At 43.1% G+C, this 21,798-nt stretch overlaps 3 protein-coding genes across 3 annotated transcripts; all 3 read left to right on the top strand.

The window, feature by feature from the left end:
- The first annotated feature begins 254 nt into the window (after nucleotides 1-254).
- On the top strand, nucleotides 255-1,451 carry LOC134183006 (uncharacterized). Its single transcript, XM_062650449.1, has 2 exons — nucleotides 255-1,327; nucleotides 1,416-1,451. Exons 1-2 carry the CDS (start codon nucleotides 761-763, stop codon nucleotides 1,449-1,451), a joined length of 603 nt encoding a protein of 200 aa, XP_062506433.1. The 5' UTR covers nucleotides 255-760.
- LOC134183744 (uncharacterized) lies at nucleotides 1,448-2,194 on the top strand. Its single transcript, XM_062651336.1, has one exon. The coding sequence runs from the start codon at nucleotides 1,493-1,495 to the stop codon at nucleotides 2,102-2,104; it is 612 nt and encodes a 203-aa protein (XP_062507320.1). The 5' UTR covers nucleotides 1,448-1,492; the 3' UTR covers nucleotides 2,105-2,194.
- Nucleotides 2,195-13,770: 11,576 nt separating this feature from the next.
- On the top strand, nucleotides 13,771-19,279 carry LOC134183856 (uncharacterized). The gene is made up of 2 exons (XM_062651420.1): nucleotides 13,771-13,850; nucleotides 18,751-19,279. Exons 1-2 carry the CDS (start codon nucleotides 13,821-13,823, stop codon nucleotides 19,144-19,146), a joined length of 426 nt encoding a protein of 141 aa, XP_062507404.1. The 5' UTR covers nucleotides 13,771-13,820; the 3' UTR covers nucleotides 19,147-19,279.
- Nucleotides 19,280-21,798: the final 2,519 nt, after the last annotated feature.

Here is a 21,798-nt window from a genome sequence, read left to right as displayed (position 1 = left end):
TTTCTGGGTCTTGTGCGATGCTGTCGCAAGCCAATCTTGAGAGGAAATAACGTCGAGGATGCAAACGAGCGCTAGACTTGTAGACCACGAGAGAGAGATAGGTTGCAGCAGAGAGACCTCAAATGACTAAGAGACATGGTTGTTTGTGTAACTGTGTGGTGTTGTGTTGCATGCTAAAGTCTGTCTCAGAATTAAAGTCATAACGGGTTTGGGGGAGTAACTTGGGAGTGGCTGAGGAAACCCTACACCTTGTAAGGACCATATGCAATGTTGTTGCAACAATCAATTATAGATCCAGTTAGCCTCAGTTTACTATCCCCTCCAGGTAAACTAACACAGGTACTAGATAAGTAAGTGTTCCCTGTACGTACCCACAACATCCAAATCTTTTAGCTACAGTAGCTTGGCTACAAGAAGTTCTTCAGTAGATCTATGTGGTGTGCAACTTGGGAGGGCCTGCCTAATTAGCGGACATCTGTCCTTTGCAGCTGTGTAAAAACAATTGCAACGCATTTTCTTTTACGCGGCTGGTTGGAACTCAATAAGCCCCATAACTGTTACAGTCCAAGTTCTAACTTAGTAGTCTGCAGTCAATCAGAACTCAGATGCATTTTCAGAAGCAAAATGATAACAGTATCCAAACCGGAAACAGACTGTGTAGTGCAGGTGACGTAACAAGTTTATAGCAGTCACCAGAGATTCCATTTGGAGGTCCCACGCATTGCCTATAAAAAACCCAGCAATTTCTATCTATTTTCCAATGGCAACACAATCAGGAAGACATATAAGAAGTATAGAAAAGTCAATTGTGCTTTCCGTGAGAGATTTCTTTGTGAAAGAAAAGGAGGATGGCCCCATCCTTCTGGACAAACCGATCCAGAGAGTAGCAGAAGCAACAGGGATGCACCAGAGAACAATCTACAGAATCTGCAGAGAACATAGAGATAAGGAACATATTGAAAGTCCAAGGAAGAGAGGGAGAAAAGAACACAGTGGACCAGTTAGAGAGTACACAGACAATTTTCAAGAGGCTGTAATCAGGAGAAGAATTCATAAATTCTACACTGACAAAGTCTTCCCCACATTAACACTACTCCATGCTGCTCTAGTAGAAGAAGAGGAGTTTCCATATTCAAGGGCAAGTTTGCATAGGATCATTAGCAGAATGGGCTTTCGACATAAAACTATGAACAGAAAAAAATGTTTATACGAACAGCACCGCATTGTGGCCTCACGAGCCCAATACCTGAAAGAAATCAAACGATTTCGATCAGAAGGTAGGCCTATTATCTACCTTGATGAAACATGGCTAAATCAGCACCATACAGTGACAAAATGCTGGACATACTATGACGGGAAAGGTGGCCTCAAGATTCCTAGTGGTAAAGGAAAACGACTCATAATCCTTCATGCAGGTTGTGAGCAAGGTTGGATTGATGGAGCTGAACTGATTTTTGTTGGCAAAAGAGACTCAGGCGATTATCACAACGAAATGAATATTTTACATTTCATGGAGTGGTTTAGAGAGAAGCTGTTACCAAACTGTCCACCTCGATCTGTGATTGTGTTGGATAATGCCAAGTACCACAACGCAGTTGTTGAAAAAATACCAACCAAGTCAAGCAGAAAACAGGATATGTTAGACTGGCTTGCAAAGCATAAAATTCGTCATGAAAAGAAGATGTTAAAAGCTGAACTATATTTCTTAATTTGGGCAACCAATCCTGTTTCTGTATACCAAACAGACGTCTTTGCACAAGAAAAGGGACACTGCTGTTTGCGTCTCCCTGTTGGTCACTGTGAACTAAATCCTATAGAGCTCGCATGGGCACAAGTCAAAGGTTATGCAGCTAGAAAGAATACAGGGATCAGTGGTTTTACTATGGAGAACATCTTGCAACTTGCCAGAGAAGGAATGCTGGAAGTCACACCAGATCGATGGGCTGGCTGTGTGGAACATGTACGAGAAAAGGTGGAGAAACACTATTGGGAAGTAGACGGACTGAGGGACGACCTAGTTGAGCGAATGGTAATAGAAGTAGGCCATGGCGACACCTCGAGCTCTGAGTCTGAAGTAACTGTTAGCGATACAGAAAGTGACTAACTGTTGACCTTTGGTATTGTACAGGGTGTAGCAACAGCAGGTAGCTAATTTATATGTCCATTAGAGTATCAACTTCAGTCTCAATTACAGTCTTTATCTTAAAGAGTTGAAACTAATTTGACAAGCTATGCATTTAGAGAACGTTGATTGACATAACTCCACCCTCTATCTCATTATATTTCTAAAGTGTGCTGTATCTCCTCTCTAATACACCCTATCAACAACACGTTGCCATAATTGAATAAAGGGAATCAAGAGCTATGCAATGATGCCCGTATCAATCCCGTATCTTCCAAAGTGGCCCCTCAGCTGCCCATTTTCGGTTGTGACTTTAATGCTGGGACAGACTTTAGTTAGCCTGTTTGCGGTGTCTATACGCGATGCCTGCACTTACTGTTGATTACCTAAAGCTAGTTCTATAGAAACGTTACAGATTAAGATGGTTTATCACATTACATTACATGAAAGCTGTTTAGCAACGTTAGTTTGAGTTGAGTCTACTTCCGCGAGTGGGTATTGCTAACGCGCGCGCGAGTATTGCTAGCGCGCTTTATAGGTACCGCTAACGTGCGCGGAATGTATGCCTACTCTGAGAACTTTTAGACAGTGGGCAAAGACAGCTATCATTCTAGCGTTGTGTACTCCGAAGCATCGGCGGATCCAGTACACTGCGCGCCCGGCGCGCTCCCCGGGTTAGTGAAATCTAGAACTCTTCCATTTATGATATGATAACTAGCCTACAATCTTAGACTCTATTACAACTAGAATAATTGTACCAAGTTTCTGTTATTAAAGAGATTATGAATAAATGACATCGCTTAGTCTTAGTTTCTGCATGCAAAGTTCTAGCATCTAATGAGTTCCTTTGCAAAAGTAATATATATATATATATATATATATATATATATATATATATATATGTCCAGACCGTTGCCGAAACGTCGAGCCGCCGACCAGCGCAGTTTGTTGCGACTATGGAAACAGCAATAGCCTGCGAAGCGTACGGCATTCGATCAGAGTGAATCTTCAGGACATGAACATAATGAGAGTGCCACTAGCAGTGTAAGGGTACGCGAAATTATACGGGGAGTCAGTGTTGAGTTGGACTTTGAGCGCGAACATGTCTAACAATACTTCTACCGTTACAACTGGTGACCGGAGTAGGATCAAAGTCAACACGCCTCGCACCTACACAGGAAAAAGGAACCTAGCGGTGTGGTTAAAGAAAGTAGACGTGTGGCCGCCTTGAAAGGTTACAGCGGAGAAAAGAAAGCTCTGGCCATGGCATCAAGCCTATATGGACCAGCGTTCGAGTGCTATGCGCGCATCAGCGAAGAACACCAAAAAGACCCAGCAGCGGTTGCAGACGAGCTCAAGCAGGAGTTTGTCAAAGCAGAGAGAGATCGAGATACCGCTATCCACGAGCTTACAGGACGATCTTGGCGCGCAGGTGAGTCTTCAGCTTTATTTGCACATGATGTTTGTCGCCTTGCTAAACTGGCATATCCCGGATTTGACCCAGATGCGCTCGATACCATAGCGAGGGAGTGTTTATTGAAAGCACTACCACCGGAGCTACGCGTGGCCCTACGACGAGACCCGCAAACTACAACAAAGAAGGTTCAAGACCTAGCCGCAGAAGTCGTACAATTACAAATGGCTGGGGTGGGTAGCACGACACCGCAGACTGCACGCATTGCCCAGGCAATGGTTACAGACCCGGATGCATCTCACGGTAGCCCGTTTTTAGTAGATCAGATTGCAGGGCGCGTCTATCAGTTGATGACAGATCACGACAACGGCACAAGCGAAACGGAAACCAGCCACGTGCATGTAGTACGACACAAGACAGCTCCGTCAAGAGGCAGGTATTCTGGCTATTCAAATAGCGGTCCAAAAATGCGATCACGCATTTTCCACGAATGCTCCATCTGCGGTGAAGACAACCACACGAGAAAGTTCTGCCCTCATTGCGACCATTGCTACCGCTGTTTGAAACCGGGGCACTACGCACGTGACTGTAGAGCTAATCAAACGTCCAGGCCTCCCTTCGGAAAAGGCTGTGTTATGGCACTAGCAGTTGAAAAGCACGGGCTTCTTCGTGTTGATGTGCACCTTGGTGGGCTAGGTTATCACCTTTTTCTCGTTGACACGGGGGCAAAAATTAGTCTTATTCCCGCGTCGCTCGCCTCCAATATTAAAGGCAAGATTAACCGGCAATTGTCCCGACAACCGGTCATGGTTGATGAATCTAGCATCCGCTGCGAAGGCACGGTTACTTGTAGGATACGTCTTGGACCACGAGATATTTCAGCGCAATTCTACGTTGTGCCGGGTATTAAGGAGGGAATTCTAGGACTCGATACGTTATCTCATCTGGACTTACAAATTGACACAAGAACGCGACGGTTGCTCATTGACGGTCATGCCATACCCGAATGTGAATGGCTTTGCCCTCCTGAACGGTCACGCTCGCAGATCCAACAGGTCAGGTTTGGGAAAGTGTATGCTACTACTGATGAATACATTGCTCCTGGCCAAGAATACACTGTTTGTGGCAAGGTTCACTGCCCAGGTCTACGTCCAGGCGAGACATACACAGGTGTAGTGGAAGTAACAGAGCGGTTGCCGGCCTCCCACGGGTTTGTGGGATGCTGTACGTTTGCCATTGGGGAACCATCACAACACGTCCCAGTCAAGGTTTTCAACTTGTCACAAGAAACAGTATGCATCCACAAGAGCCAGAGCTTAGCAGAGTTTACAGAGGCAACCACATCGACCAACGCAACCACAAGACAGTCAGACGTGGACAAGATCACGACCGGAATTTATCTCACAGACGAACAATCAAGACAACTACAACATGTGCTTTGCAAGTATCAGACCATGTTTGCTTACGATGGAAACCAAGGACGAACGTCTACCATTGAGCACACAATTAAGCTGACAGATGACACACCAGTGACTTCTAGATACCGGCGCACCCCTAGCGGGTGGAGACATGAGATCGAAAGGGAAGTTCAAAGGTTACGGAATAACGGTGTTATCAGACCGTCAACGTCCTCATACGCGGCTCCAATTTGTCCCATAAAGAAGAAGGACGGGACTATGCGCGTCTGCATTGACTATCGCCAATTAAACGCACGTACCAAGTGCGATGCGTTTCCCACGAGCAACATATTGGACGTTATTGAAAACATGGCTAGCGCGCGATACTTTAGCACAATTGATTTGCACAAGGCTATCACCAGGTAGCATTCGCTGAGGCCGACAGAGACAAAACCGCTTTCCGTACTTTATCCGGTCTTTGGGAATTTGCTCGGATGCCGTTCGGGTTGAAATGAGCGCCCGCGACCTTTTGTAGGTTGATGGCCCGTGTTCTCGGACGTATGTCGCCAACGCAGTTGGCGCTCTATATGGACGACATTTGCGTTATTTCTGCGACGTTCGGCTCTCTTCTGGAACGCCTTGAGGCCACGTTCGAAAATCTTTTGGCCCACGGTCTCTGCATCAAAGCACATAAATGCAGTTTCGCTATGGCGGAAGTCATCTTCTGTGGACACAAACTTAGTGCAGAGGAGATACAACCATCCAGCACTAAACTGAACGCCATCAGTAGGTTGCCCGTTCCATCCACACCTACCGAAGTCAAAACTTTTCTTGGGGTGAGTGGATGGTACAGAAAGTTTATTAAGAACTACGCCACAACAGCTGCCCCCTCACAAAACTAGCACATGTGGGAGTAGCATTCAATTAGACGCACGAGTGCCAAACAGCGTTCGAAAAGTTAAAACTACAATTGATGAAGTCACCGTTGCTAAGTCATATTCTTCCGGTCGGCACTCTCATTCTGACAACGGATGCCTCTACCGTTGGTCTGGGAGTAAAACTCGCTCAGGAGACACACGAAGGGACACATCCTGTCGTCATTTTTAGCAGAGCCTATGACTAAAACGAAACGGAATTACGCGACATACGACCGCCAATTGCTCGCTATAGTATCAGCTGTTCGGCACTTTCGCCGCCACCTGCTCGTCAGACGGTTTGTGCTACGTACTGACCACAAACCACTGCAATATGTTTCCGTCACCCGAGACCCTGGGGTAGACGTGCCCGATAGCTTGCGGAACTACAGCTGTATGATTTCAGCATCCAGTACGTTGAAGGTACCCAGAATTACGTCGCAGATGCTTTGAGCCGTTTGGGTTTTGCAAAGGAACCCATTGACACAATTGACAACGTCACTACAAGTCACGACAAGTCATTGCAATTTTTGGAAGACGACATTCGGACTGACCAAGCAGCAGATTCTGATATCGCGGTAGTCATCAGGCTGCTCAAGTCGCGTCGTCCTCCGTCAGCCGACGCATCCCCTAGTGTGAAGAGTTTTTTGCGACATGATCTCTATCTTGCAGAAGACATCGTTTGGTCCAAGGCGCACGACTCGAGACAGTTGGTCTTACCACTCTCGCTTGTACCACGAGTCTTACAAGTGGCGCGCGATGACCCTACGGCAGGACACCAGGGAGCCAACAAAACCCTCGACAGACTACTCGCCCGTTTCTGGTGGCCTACAGTACGCCAGGATGTTGCTGCATATATGCAGTCGTGCCACCGTTGCGGAGAACGCAATCATCCGACTGCTGCAGCTAAAGCTCCATGTTGCCAACGCCCTCGCCTTTCTCGTCCGTTCGATAACGTGGAGACAGATATTAAAGGCCCATTGCCACTGTCCCCAGACGGATACCGCTACATTTTAGTCTTCCAAGATGCTTACAGCAAGCATTCGGAAATGACACCCATTGCAACTGCGTCGGCCCACACCGTTAGCGCCAAGTTGAGAGAGTAGATCGGACGCTACGGCATCCCGCGCATCATCCATTTCGACCAAGGTGCTTGCTATACATGCACGACGTTTAACGACTTGTGTGCTAAGTATGGAATCCGGCACACTGCCTCTTCAGCCTAGCACCCGCAAGCTAATGGCTCAGTTAAACGGCTGAACCGTTCTATAGGAACAGCTCTGGCAAGAGTCGTTCACCATTCTCAAACCGACTGGCCAGATCGACTACCAGACGTGCAGTTGGCGTACAACTCTGCCAAACATGACACGATTAATGCGTCCCCGTTTCACGTCATTTTTAAACAGGGAGCCCGCACAATGACCGATTTCTTGGCGGACAACCTCCAATCAACACCGAAAGCAGATGTACAGCAATCACAAGAACGAAACGGTTCCTCCTCACATACCATACCGACAGATACATTACAGTGCACACAAGAACTATATGACCGCGTTGCAAACCATCTTAATATCGCCACCTTTAATCAACAAACGCGGTACAACCAGAACACACGCCACACGCCATACGGCCCTGGCAACCACGTATGGCTCTACCAGCCACGTGTCCCTCGCGGCAAGGCACGTACACTAACCCCGTATTGGAATGGACCTTCCGTTATTGTAAAGCGTTGCTCAGACGTCAATTATGTCATTCGTAAGCTAGGCGGCAGAAAGGAAACATCGCTCACTACAACCGCATTAAGCCTTATACCCATCGTCGTCCACCAGTACCTCCCGAAAACACGCAGCCACGCAGTCCACCTACAAGCTCACCACCTACCAGCGTTGATAAGGCGCAATAGAACCAGAGCAAATCCGAGTGGACGACTGTGGACGAGGCGACACCATCTTCCGATGACGAAAAACAACTGCGCGAACGACACAATGCGGATCGCCCACGACGCCAGCTCAGAATGCCAATACGTCTCGACGATTATATCATAGACACTGATATGACTTAACGTAGTTAATTATTATGGACTGATTGAGTTAAGTTATAACGTTGCGTTGTACTTATTAGTCTAGAGTACCAATGAGAGACTGGACCCGCTCTCATTTAAGGGGGAGTTGTGTAAGGATACGCGAGGTTATACGGGAGTCAGTGTTGAGTTGGACTTTGAACGCGAATATGTCTAACAGTACTTCTACCGTTACACCAGCACTTTTCAGCTTCAACCAGGAAGACACGTCCGAGGACGGAATACGACCACAGGAGACTGTCTTACAGATCGATACTTCTAGTAGGACAATCTGAGTCGTTGGTAGGGGACAAAATGACGGCTGCTGAAGAAAACGTTTTCTTTGGACGCCTTGCACGCCTCTGCTGATGGAAAGCCACGAAAATACCTGTAAGTCGTAGATGCCCTTCTATTAGACAAAAGATTGTCAGATGATGATAAAATCTGAATCATTGAAACAGGAAAACATCTTGTCATATTTCCATACCTTGGATGGAGTCAGTCGACGCTTCTAGCAAATTTAGTTGATTTGCAGTGACGTCATAAGTCTAGAAATTATCACTGCGCCACCCCCTCAGTAAAACCCTGGATCCGCCACTGACAACTTGTCCTCCTCTCCCCATATCTCTATTGGTTACCATCGTGCCCGGGCCGTAGTCTCCTGCGGCACGGTATACGGTTCACGCATGCTCATTATTGGGTTTCTATCTTTGCGCCAGAGCCAGATCTTCTCGTCAGGCAGGTCAAGCGAAGTTATATCTTGTGATAGAAGACGGCAGAATGTCTAACGAAGATAAGAAGTCAAATTGATATTATAGACAGTTGAAATTTTACAACTCTTGGTTTCTGTTTACTAGCTATTTTTGATGGATTTCATGCAACGGTAGTATATTATAGGTGCACGGTTTAAAGGAAACAATCCACCTGTTTCGATCCTTGCGTCTGTACGTAGAGTTTTGATTTTGGTTTGAAGGCGTGGACTGTAAATCGCGCCAGCCAATCAGCGGAGCGTCCAGACTCATAGCGCACTCGACGGACAAAGTGTGACATTAATATTGAGTGTTCTTTATTTATTTAGTAGCGCAGAAGAAAAGGACACGGCAAACATGGTCGGTCGAGCTCAGCTATTCTACTGGCTCTAACTGGTTTTTGTTAATTCGTGTTTGACTTACACAGGACGATGAGACATATGACGAGCCTTTGATATCTGCAAGTCGTAAGAAAGGGATCTCTGCAGTTGAAGGACGTGGATTGGTGCTGGTCACTGTATGCCTGCTGATTGCAATCGTACTTACTTCTATGCCTACTCTATTTCATTTCTGGGATTTTGTAACGAGCGCAGGCAGTAACAAGCAGGTGCAGACATGCAGTTGTAAGGTGTAAACATCGTTCCTTCTATAGACGCATTGTCACAATACATTGAGCATTGACAATACACGTCTGTGTACAGTCAGTGTTACATGATTGCCTCTAGCTAGGGCAGACGACGCGTTCTATACATTACTCGATATCAGTCGTCTCGTTTGACTATGAAACAGATTCTGCATGTACTTTATCGCGTGTCATGTTACGAAAGAAGTCAATTAATGACATTATTGGCTTTCGTTTCTAAGTCTCTAGACACAGATAATGCGCTATTGAAATACGTGTAGAGATGGGAAAGTTTCCAGTTTCTAGTAATTCGTTATCGAATATCTATTGAACTGAAATTAACTAGAACGTAACCGTTTCTAGCGATAGTGACTATCACACTTTTGTATCTAGACAGTGTGTACATGATTTCGAGGCATATGTACCTAGCTAGACGGAAGAATGTCCTAGTTAAATTAACTATATAGTTAATCCAAATTTCGTCCTCTAGCTAATTTCTGTTCTCTCTCAATCTAGCAAACAAGGTTTTTCGGCATAAAGAACAATCTTTTACTTAGTTTCTAATAGTCTCTTGCTCAGAAAAGGCTGTCTACTCTCTGTTCGTGTTTCCTTTTTTCATCGTAAATCACAGAAAAGGGGACTTTATACCGTTCGAAACCGTCAGAGCTTGGATTTGCGTTTATTTGGGTTTCAAACTTTTAGGAAAGAGCTGTGACGCATACGCACTTTGTCGGAATACGGATAGCAGCGGGATGCAGCGAAAGTGTGTAGAAGAGTTGACTGGAGCTTAGCTTCTTCTTCATGGCCACGCGGAGCACAATCGAAATGCAGCTTCTAGTGCTCTGGGGATGCATAAGATATTACTCTCAAGTGCCTGCTCTCTAGCCTCTACGAGTAAGATAGGCTCATACCGTTTCAAAATATGTAAAAATAACTAGAAATTCTAAAGTGCGTTCACGAATTAGAGCGACTGGTGGAATGTAGGGTACACCTTAAGGCGTGGCGTAGTGTTTGTGTAAACGGATGTTATATTGTCACAGGAGGCAATTAACATCTATGTTTCAGAGCGTATGGTGTCAATGACAAATTAGTTAACTATAGTGTTATGTGAAAGTGTACGTATGAACGTGTTGCCTCTGGCTGCCTCACTGGCTTGAAACGCGGTTTGCTTCATGATGCAATGATATACTAAAACGTGTACTTTTGCTATAACCCGTGACAACAGACCTGAACGTTTCTAGGCGCTCACTGGTTGTATGTGTCAGTTGTCCCTTCTAGGAACAGCTGTATGTACCAGATACATACACTCATTCACTTCTGGCTCAGAGAAACGTCTGGAAACCACGAGAACTTGACTAATTTGACCATATCAAAACCAAACTGACCAGCCATTTAGTGCATTCTTGAGCGTTGATGGCATCACTACGAGGACTCTGACCTCATCTGACCTGTAGTTATGCTGCACAGCACAACACAGAGATTGCTGGGTTTACGATGGAAAACATCAAGCGTCTGTGTAGAGAAGGTATAGCAAACGTTACTGTGGAAAAGTAGGCAAACTGCGTGAGGCACGTGCACGTACGTGAGAAGGTGGAAAAGCATTACAGGACAATACACGGTGTGCTAGGCGACGTTGTAGAGCAGTTGGTCATTGAATTCGAAGTTCGTCCTGAATCAGAAGATTCGTCGTCGTGTGAAACTGAAAGTTCCAAGGACGAAGAGTAGAAACGGATCCTAGACGCACTCTTTCCTAGCTAACTGACACTCCAACTGGGAAGTTTACTGTGTTGGGTTACTGTTAACAGCCTGCCAGCTATAACAATTATGTACTTAGCTTTATGTAATTAACCCTAATCCCGCCTTTTTCCGCCCCCTAACTCATTAAATACAGGAAATTGGCTCTACTAACTTCAGTTACGTCTCTGTATCCCAACGGTGAGTGTAATTAGATCCGGCAAGTGAAGAGCTTTCGATTGATACCAATATCCGCCCGAAGGGCAACACATTCGTCGCACAAATGGCCACATTCCACCAGTCTCTCTAATGCGTGAACGCACTATAGTTAAACTTAATAGTTAGCTATCATGCGCTTGCTCATTGCTTTTGTTGATGGGCGTGGTTCTTCTGCATATTCTATTCTTTACTTCTTTCAAAAAAGTGAAAAAGGAACAAAGAAATGCTCTCTAAATAGATAGAGAATAAATTGTGTATTCTATAGGCAAGACATGCTTGATTACCCATCTTGTGTCACGAGAACATGGTGTACAGTAATGAAATAGTGTTCTTAGTAATTGCTTCTATTTATTGTAGGCAGCAAGCTGTCAGAAAAACGAGGATATTTCAGTTCAACAGCTTCTTCGTTCTCGATGTAAAACTGCTTTAGAGTGGAATGATTTTCCTGATAAGAAATTTGGCACCAAAACCGTGGCCGTCTTGAAGTGCAGTTTCAATGAAACCGACGCAGATATCAATGCCGCTATTGACTTGTTGAGTGTGTTTGGTAGCCAAAAAATCACCAAATGTCTAACGGCTGCTATTCCCATAATTTGTGACGTCATATATGGAAATTGCAATGGCAGCGGTCGTTTTCTAACACGAGCAGACTGTTTGGACGTAAAGGATGGTGTTTGTAAGGGTTACTGGGATGTGGCAGCTCGTTTCATTAGTACTTCCCCTAATATTGGAAGATGTCTAACCGTTCCTGATTGTAAAAGTAAAATTTTTACAGAAAGGAAAATCGATAAAAGGCTTTCACTTGAGCCACATGAATCATCCGGTAAAGTTGTGGTGTTGTAATTACTGAGATTGTGTGTGTGTGTGTGTGTGTGTGTGTGTGTGTGTGTGTGTGTGTGTGTGTGTGTTTGTGTGTTTGTGTGTGTTTGTGTGTGTGTGTTCGTTTGTTTTTTAGTCGGTGTGTTTCTGAATGTGTGTACATTTATGGTTACCTTCTTCGTAATTAATTTAAGTAATTATCGCTATCCACCCGTCCTCATACCACATTAGTCACAATGTAACACACACCGATTCTTAATTGATTCAAGAGGTCACACGTTATAATGGTATGAGAGTGGCTACCGATATAGTGGACAAATGGGTGAAATTGTGAGCCTATGTCAGACTGTGCTGAATACGTTGGTATAGCGGCTAACATATAGTCTATATACCGTTACTCGTATTTCTGCGTGTGTCAAGCCGCTGTATTTGCCATTAATAGTTTATATGTTTGTCACAGATGTTACTCTGACACTTACATCTACCAACATATCAAAAAGTGTTTGTCAGAAACCTCTAATTCCAGTTGAAATCTACAATTCTCGTTTTCCTTTCAATTGTTCTCCTGCGTGTCTGGTTGATAACTGGGGCACCGAATCGGAACTTGTCGCACTCGACGCCATTTCGATTTTTACTGTAGTTTTCACGTGGACATGTTGCGTTATCACGTTTATCACGTGGGCTGGCGTACCGCAACTGTAAGTTTGATTATGCAAATGTGATAGTTTATGTGCGCACGCGCATAGTCACATATTTGTTTCGACACACACACACACACACACACACACACACACACACACACACACACACACACACGCACACACACACACACACACACACACACACACACACACACACACATACACACACACATATACATATATTTGTTTAGACGAAGTTTTCCTGAAATTACTCCATTGTTTCTTGGTTTTGCTTATGCAATCGCAGGTAAGATCAATAGCGTCGTGTGACGTCATGCTACTTAATGTGGACTATAGTTTTGTGCATACAGTATCAGGTACTACAGTGATAGTAATTGTTGGACGTCGTGCAGCATTTTGTAGTCACGAAGACATGTTATCTACCATAATTGATCCAACTATAATATGCCAAGTGCAAGGTGGGTATTGTTGTGCACAGTGTTATTGATTTGTTTCACACACACACACACACACACACACACACACACACACACACACACACACACACACACACACACACACACACACACACACACACACACACACACACACACACACCTACACACGCAAGCACATACACACGCACACACACAGACAAACAAACACACACACCTACACACACACACACACACACACACACACACACACACACACACACACACACACACACACACACACACACACACACACACACACACACACACACACACACACACACACACACACACACACACAGTATATCATTGTGTTATTGATCAGGTACTTTAGTTCATTTCGGAATGCTCTCAGTCACTATGTGGTGGTTCTTCTACATTTTCAACGTCTTCCTTCTTGTCTATTCTACATCCACGAGCAACCTTATCTACAACTATTCATGCAAGTTATTCTGCATTGAACTTTTGGCATCTATTGCGGTACCGGCCAGCATGGTGATAACCGTCTTTGCAGTTGACGGTAAATACAGCACATTTAGCATGCAAGTGGCAATGTGCACTCCTCCTACCCCTCGTCTAATATACTATACTTTTTCATTGCCATTGCAAATTGTTTTCTTGTCTGGCTGCATATTGATGGCGCTGGTGATCGTCCGGCTACGAAAGGTACAGTACAACTAATGAATTGTTTGCACGTATACATGTACGTATTGAAACTGAGACAAAGTATGCATAGTATGAATCATACTATGCATACTTTGTCTCAGAGTGGAGTATAACGGTTGGTCATTGGTGTGTGTGTGTGTGTGTGTGTGTGTGTGTGTGTGTGTGTGTGTGTGTGTGTTTGTGTGAGTGCGTGTGTGTGTTTGTGTGTGTGTGTTTTGTGTGTGTGTGTGTGTGCGTGTGTGTGTGTGTGTGTGTGTGTGTGTGTGTGTGTGTGTGTGCGTGCGTGCGCGCTCACACACATGCCTACATGACAGGTAAACGTGTACTAGTTATTGCATGGATAATACTGCTAGGAAATTTACTCAAAAATTACTAAAATTTTTAATAGAAATTTATATTATTTTTGCTAAAATTTAATTGGAATGAACTAAAAGTTAAGTTACAGTACGAAGACATAAAGACACAATTTTTAAAACTGTAGTTTGGCGTTTTACACTTTGTACTATACACACGCTTCGATGTCTAGCCTTGGAATCCCAAATGACACATTCGCGCTCATTTGTCTGAGGCTGTTAGACCCGTATACTGTACAGACCAGTATACGGTACCGACCCGTATATGGTACAGACCCGTATGTACTTATTCGTACGTACAGTACGGAAGCTACAGAAGCCGGTAGCGGCGGCTTGATATCAGTCCGCCGTTCCCAGCCGCACTGATATCAATAGACACAAATAGTGTAGCGCGCGTTATCAAATGTGTAAAATTTACTTTTTTGTAATATCATTGTAGCAATCATTAGTTAATATTAATGTTTTACAAAATAAGGTGCGCTATTCTGAATACAATGAACACGTTACCGCCTTGTATTCTACATAAATGAACTGTGCAACGTGTGTGCACGCTCTTTGATCAGCAGCTCAGGGAACCCCAGTTTGGGATCGTCGTTTGCTGCACGTCGTGAAAACGATACTAATCGCCTTTCCAGTGAATTGGATACGAGTAGTGGGTTTCAGAAGCCATACTCTTCCGATGCGATGATTGCTGGTGCACTGAAATTTTTTTTGGTATGTTTAAATAATTAATTTAATTGATTAATAATAACAATTACAAAATTAGACAAATACACACATGCACAAATTTAGTTGTACATGTGTTCAGTAATGACGTAGTCGTTATTGTAGAGTTATACAGAAATTTCTATAAGATAATTTAAAAATTAATGCAGGACTGATAAATGTCCTTGAATTGAATTATTGTGTGAATTCATGTTATTTTGTTTCTGCTGTGTATGAAATCTCTACAATAACTAATATATCACATGTGCGGTTGAGTGGTCATCTGTGGATATATATATATATATATATATATACACATATAATATGCGGGCCCATGGCAAGCAAATCAAAAGTGGTCTAGCCTAACGTGCACTAACAAGCATGTGTAAAGGTAGCCTCGTATTTTTCGTGTGTGTGTGTGTGTGTGTGTGTGTGTGTGTGTGTGTGTGTGTGTGTGTGTGTGTGTGTGTGTATGTGTGTGTGTGTGTGTGTGTGTGTGTGTGTGTGTGTGTGTGTGTGTGTGTGTGTGTGTGTGTGTGTGAATGGTTAATACGTCAATCACAAAAACTTACCTTGCAGACTTCAAAAAATATCAAACCATTCACGATTATATGATAAGAGGACAGGTTGTGGAACTAATTCATCACATACAGGTCACTTGAAGGTCGATTTGCGGTTTTGTACCTAAAACGACGTGTAGGAAACAGATTTCGAAACCTGGGGTCGACACGAAAGAAGCTTTGCAGTTTGCTCAAAGAGGCAAAAGCTCAACAATTTTGTTTCTGTAAATGGAAACTGTCACATGTCTAACGTCTATTCATATTACACAAGATGTGTCTACTATGTCTAGACACATACAACCAGAAGTCTATTTCATCTACTTCCATTTCAGATAAGTAATCTAGTTAGTAAAAAGACAGCTTACGTTATTGATCACATACATGCAAACTCCACATTTTGTAATTGTCGACTAGATCAAGGTAGTCTCAAACTTTCAGACCACTTTTGCAGCTCCACGGGGCAGTGGTAATACGAGGCTACATTTACACATGCTTCTTAGTGCACATTAGGCCGGACAACTTTCGATTTGCTTGCTATGGACCTGCATATTATATATATAGAGAGAGATAACAAAGATAACACATATCCGCCTTAGGGACGGAAGCACAAAGAGTCTAAGTCGCAATATCATATACATACATACATGCATACATATATATATATATATATATATATATATATATATATTTTTTTTTTTAAAATTATTATATATATATATATATATATATATATATATATATATATTTTTTGTTTATAACCGCCCAATGGACGGAACACATATATATATATATATATTAGTTATTGTAGAGATTTCATACACAGCAGAAACAAAATAACATGAATTTACGCAATAATTCAATCCAACAACGTTTTTCAACCGTGCATTAAGTTTGAAATTATCATTTAGAAATTTGTGCAATATATAACTCTACAATAACAACTACGTCATTACTGAACACATGTACAACTAAATGTGTGCATGTGTGTATTTGCCTGATTTTGTCATTATTATTATTAATCAATTTAATTAATTATTTAAACATGTCAAAAAAGATTTCAGTGCACCAGCAATCATCGCATCGGAAGAGTATGGCTTCTGAAACCCACTATTCGTATCCAATTTACTGGAAAGTCGATTAGTACCGTTTCCACGACGTGCAGCAAACGACGATCCCAAACTGGGGTCCCCTGAGCTGCTGATCGAAGAGCGTGCACACACGTTTCACAGTTCATTTATGTAGAATACAAGGCGGTAACGTGTCCATTGTATCTAGAATAGCGCACGTTATTTTGTAGTACATTAATATTAACTAATGATTGTTGCATTGATAATACAAAGTAAATTTTACAGATTGATAACGCGCGCTACACTATTTGTGTCTATTGATATCAGTGTGGCTGGGAACGGCGGACTGATATCAACCCGCCGTTACCGGCTTCCGTAGAAAGTCCGTTGGTGCGCGTTGATATTAATTCGCACCTAATATCAGTATGTACTACGGAAGCCGGTAGCGGCGGATTGATATCCGTCCGCCGTTCTCGGCCGCACTGATATCAATAGACACAAATAGTGTAGCGCGCGTTACCAAATGTGTAAAATTTACTTTTCTAGGTACTACAAAATAACGTGCGCTATTCTAGATACAATGATCACGTCACCGTCTTGTATTCTAACTAGATGAACTGTGGAACATGTGTGCACGCTCTTCCATCTGCTAGCAGCTCAAGGGACCCCAGTTGGGATCGTTGTTTGGTGCACGTCGTGAAAACGGTACTAATCGACTTTCCAGTGAATTGGATACGAGTAGTGGGTTTCAGAAACCATACTCTTCCGATGCAATAATTGCTGGTGCACTGAAATCTTTTTGGTATGTTTAGATAATTAATTAAATTGATTAATAATAATTACAAAATTAGACAGATACACACATGAACACATTTAGTTGTAAATGTGTTCAGTAATGATGTAGTCGTTATTGTAGAGTTATACATTGCAGAAATTTTCAAAAGATAATTTCAAACTTAATGCAGGACTGAAAAACGTCTTTGGATTGAATTATTGTGTGAATTCATGTTATTTTGCTCCTGATGTGTATGAAATCTCTACAATAACTAATATATCATATCATAGACACATGTGTGGGTGAGTGGTCATCTATGTATTGTGTGTATGTGTGTGTGTGTGTGTGTGTGTGTGTGTGTGTGTGTGTGTGTGTGTGTGTGTGTGTGTGTGTGTGTGTGTGTACACATACACATATGACCACTCACCCACGCATGTGATATATTAGTTATTGTAGAGATTTCATACACAGCAGGAACAGAATAACATGAATTCACACAATAATTCAATCCAAGGACGTTTTTCAGTCCTGCATTAAGTTTGAAATTATCTTTTGAAAATTTCTGCAATGTATAACTCTACAATAACGACTACATCATTAATGAACACATCTACAACTAAATGTGTGCATGTGTGTATCTGTCTAATTTTGTAATTATTATTAATTAATCAATTTAATTAATTATTTAAACATACCAAAAAAGATTTCAGTGCACCAACAATCATCGCATCAGAAGAGTCAAGGGCTACTCGTATCCAATTCACTGGAAAGTCGATTAGTACCGTTTACATGACGTGCAGCAAACAACGATCCCAAACTAGTTCCACAATTCATTTATTTAGAATACAAAGAGAATACAAGGCGGTAACGTGTCCATTGTATCTAGAATAGCGCACGTTATTTTGCATTACAGTAATATTAACTAATGATTGTGGCATTGATATTACATAAATTCTACACATTTGATAACGCGCGTTACACTATTTGTGTCTATTGATATCAGTGCGGCCGAGAACGGCGGACTGATATCAATCCGCCGCTACCGGCTTCCGTACGTATGGGCTTCTGTACACACAAGTATACTGTTAGACCCGTATACTGTACAGACCCTTTTAGTGTTAGCCCGGTATATTGTACAGACCCGTATACTGTACCGACCCGTATACTGTACCGACCCGTATACTGTACCAACCCGTATACTGTACAGACCCGTATACTGTACCAACCCGTATACTGTACAGACCCGTATACTGTACCAGAGAGGAACAGGTGGGTGAACAGACGGCTATAGATATGTCTAAGTAACAAACACAACATTTAGAGATAGTCAAACACATGCATCTGCGTATATATGTATTGCAACGACCACTTTGTCTTTTAAAGACCTAACTATTAATTAAAGGACTACAGATTTTTGTAACTGAGTGCGTTTATCTGCAGGCTCAAGCTTTCAGAGAGTCGTGCCTCAGCAACGCCGCGTCCCGCACGCACAAAGCGATCGAGAAACGTTTTCTTCTCGTCGTCATCGTCGTCCCACTCTGCTTCGGCGCAATCTTCACGGGTACCACTGTCTACGACAGATTGTCGATGAGAATAATTGCCGACTACTTTGATTATGTCTACTGTCTCCACAAACATCCCGACGACCACTCACTTTGTTCCGCAGACTTCCGCAATTACGGCTACATCATCGCGTGTCTAATCGGTTTGCTCCTTTTAAATGTGCAAATTTTTGTCGTGTTGGCCTCTACCGTCATGCCTCGACCTGCGCGCCGATTTTGGCGCGATCGTTTGCTCACTCTTGTGCGATGCTGTCGCACGAAAACCAATCGGTAGAGGAAATGGCGTCGAAGACACAAGTGAGAGGTTTGAGCCTTTGACTTGTGAACCGTGATTGGCTCGAATCGATAGGAGATGTGGTAGTCTTGTTAGTTAGCGTTCTAGTTTGTCTTTTTGGTGTAAAGTAGATAGTCCCCCAGCCCACTAGCGAAAACCGATTGCTTTCGTTGCATCCTCCAATACGAATAACATTTGACTGTTTATCTGTACTTCAGAGAGTTTCAGTTCAACAGCTTCTTCGTTCTCGATGCAAAACTGCCCTACAGTGGAATCGCTTATCTGCTGACGAGTTTGGCGAGAGAAACGTGTCCGTTTTGAAGTGTCGTTTTAATGAAACCGAATCAGATATCAACGCCACTATTGAGATACTAGGGATGCTTCGTATTCAACAAATCGACAGATGTCTATCTGCCGCTATTCCGTTGATTTGCAACGCCATCTAAACCAATTGTGATGGCAGCGGTCGTTTTCAAACGCGAACAAACTGTTTGCGGGTAAAGAATGGCGTTTGTAAGGGTTTCTGGAATGAGGCGGCTGGTTTTATTAACAATGCCCAAAGAAATGGAAAATGTCTAACGATTCCTGATTGTGATAGTGAGATGTCTAGAGAAAGAAAAGACAACAGAACGTCAGTGGAAACATCCGGTAAGATTTAGAAACTTTAGGTTCGCCTGCAGTGACGGCTGAGATGGGGGTTTCGAGCGGCGACAGACCTCCCAATATTTGAATTGGAGGGTCTGAGATCCCCTAATAATTGGATCTCCCTAAATGCAACCATGTATGCTTCTGCAATATGTTTGCCAATCCAATCACAGATAGGCCACACGCACACATCATGGACTTCGTCGACCGTGTCCTGCCAGGTATGCAACGCCAACCACACGGATACGAGCATTTCGAGGGCTTGTTATTCTGACGCGGGAAGTTGGTAACCGAAATTCACAAGCTTCTGTGTCTTTACCTTACAATGCCATCTACAACTTCAGAGAAAGCCTTCTCAACTCATAGGAGACTACTGACCTACCCACAATCCACTATGACGGAGAAGAGGATAAATATGGTCACTGTTACATGTGCAGAAAGAGTTGCTAACTTGGTAGACGTTGCGACCAATTTTACTTCTTTACCGACGAGCGAATAAGGTACTTTGGGGGCTTTAGTACTAGTGCTTGGTAATTGTTTCACAGGAATCATGTATTGTGTTTTGTATGCAGTTAACTATATAATGGATATCGTAAACGTTTTAAAATTCGTAAGCTATATAAAGCCTTTAAGGACCGTAGCTTCTCAAACAAGCGGATAGTCACGTGACTCTGGAAATTACAGATGTTGCTATAACAATTGCGTCCACTAACGTATTGCAAACTGTCTGTCAAAAGCCTTTGATTCCAGTAAAAGTTCACAATTCTCGTTTTCCTTTCAATTGTTCACATGCGTGTATGGCCGACAAGTGGGCTATGGAATCGAAACTTGTCGGATTCGACGTCGTCACTTTGTTTACCATAATCTTTACGCGGATTTGTTGTATGATCACGTTCATCACGTCGGCTGGCGTACCAGAACTGTAAGTCTAACGTATTACGTTAAGAGCGACAGTTTGTGTGTGCGCAAGCGCATGAGTGTGCTAAACATATTTGTTATTTAATTGATTAACTGCTTTTGTCTAGACGACGTTTTCCAGAGATCACGCCACTGTTTCTCGTTATATCTCTTGCAATTGGAAGTAAGATTGGTATAGCATTGTGTTGTGTACGTTCTGCTATCTAGATGTATGTATGTATGTATGTATTGCGAGGCCGTGAGTTTACCACGTTGTGGTAACGCTCCGCAATTTTTCGCTTTCTTTTCGCTCTCTGGGTTTGCTACAAAGGCTACCACCCGTTCACAACGTTTGTAGATATCAACTTTGATACTTGGACGTTTTGAGTACAGCTTGCATGGACTAATCTGGTGTTTTCGAGCCTGTTTTTCTCAAGATGGAAGGATATCTAGCACGACCTCTAACGGTCCGTCTGCAAACTGAGGAGGATATCTCAACTCGTGACGTGATAATGGCACTCCAGACTGTAGTAGAGGAAGAAAACATCAAATGCGTGACTCAGACTCTCCGCCATGGCGCTTGGCAAATTTCCTTTGGGAATCAAACCGCAAAAGACACTGTTTTGAGAGCTGGCCTTGACATCAAGGAACGACATTAAGAATGCGTTAAGCTGTCAGGTTCACGACCACAACATGCACACCCTGCAGGACCACCACCTGCACTGGTGACATGTAAGATGCCATACAAGATGCCAGATGCAACAATTAAAAGTGTATTGTCAAAACATGGTCATGTGTCACGTGTACACCGTAGATGCTCCCTCTTTGGCCCCCATGATTGAAACAGGAGTTCGAGTATTCACTGTTGTTAACCCCAAGGGAACCTTTCCTATCTCATTGCAAGTTGGATATTATCTAATCAGATTTTATGTCAGATATGCAGGTGAACCAACATGGTGTTATCGATGTGACCAAGCTGATCACCACCTGAAAGACTGTCCAAAACCGTCATCCTTCCAACGCTGTTATTATTGCAATGGTACGGGTCATGTGTATAGAAACTGTAAAAACTATAGTACGGCTAGCACAAGAGCTACAGAACAGAACAGA

This window comes from Corticium candelabrum, chromosome 8, assembly GCF_963422355.1.
Source record: "Corticium candelabrum chromosome 8, ooCorCand1.1, whole genome shotgun sequence".
In the NCBI taxonomy this organism is placed as follows: Eukaryota; Metazoa; Porifera; class Homoscleromorpha; order Homosclerophorida; family Plakinidae; genus Corticium; species Corticium candelabrum.
This window is presented reverse-complemented; position numbering and strand designations above follow the sequence as displayed.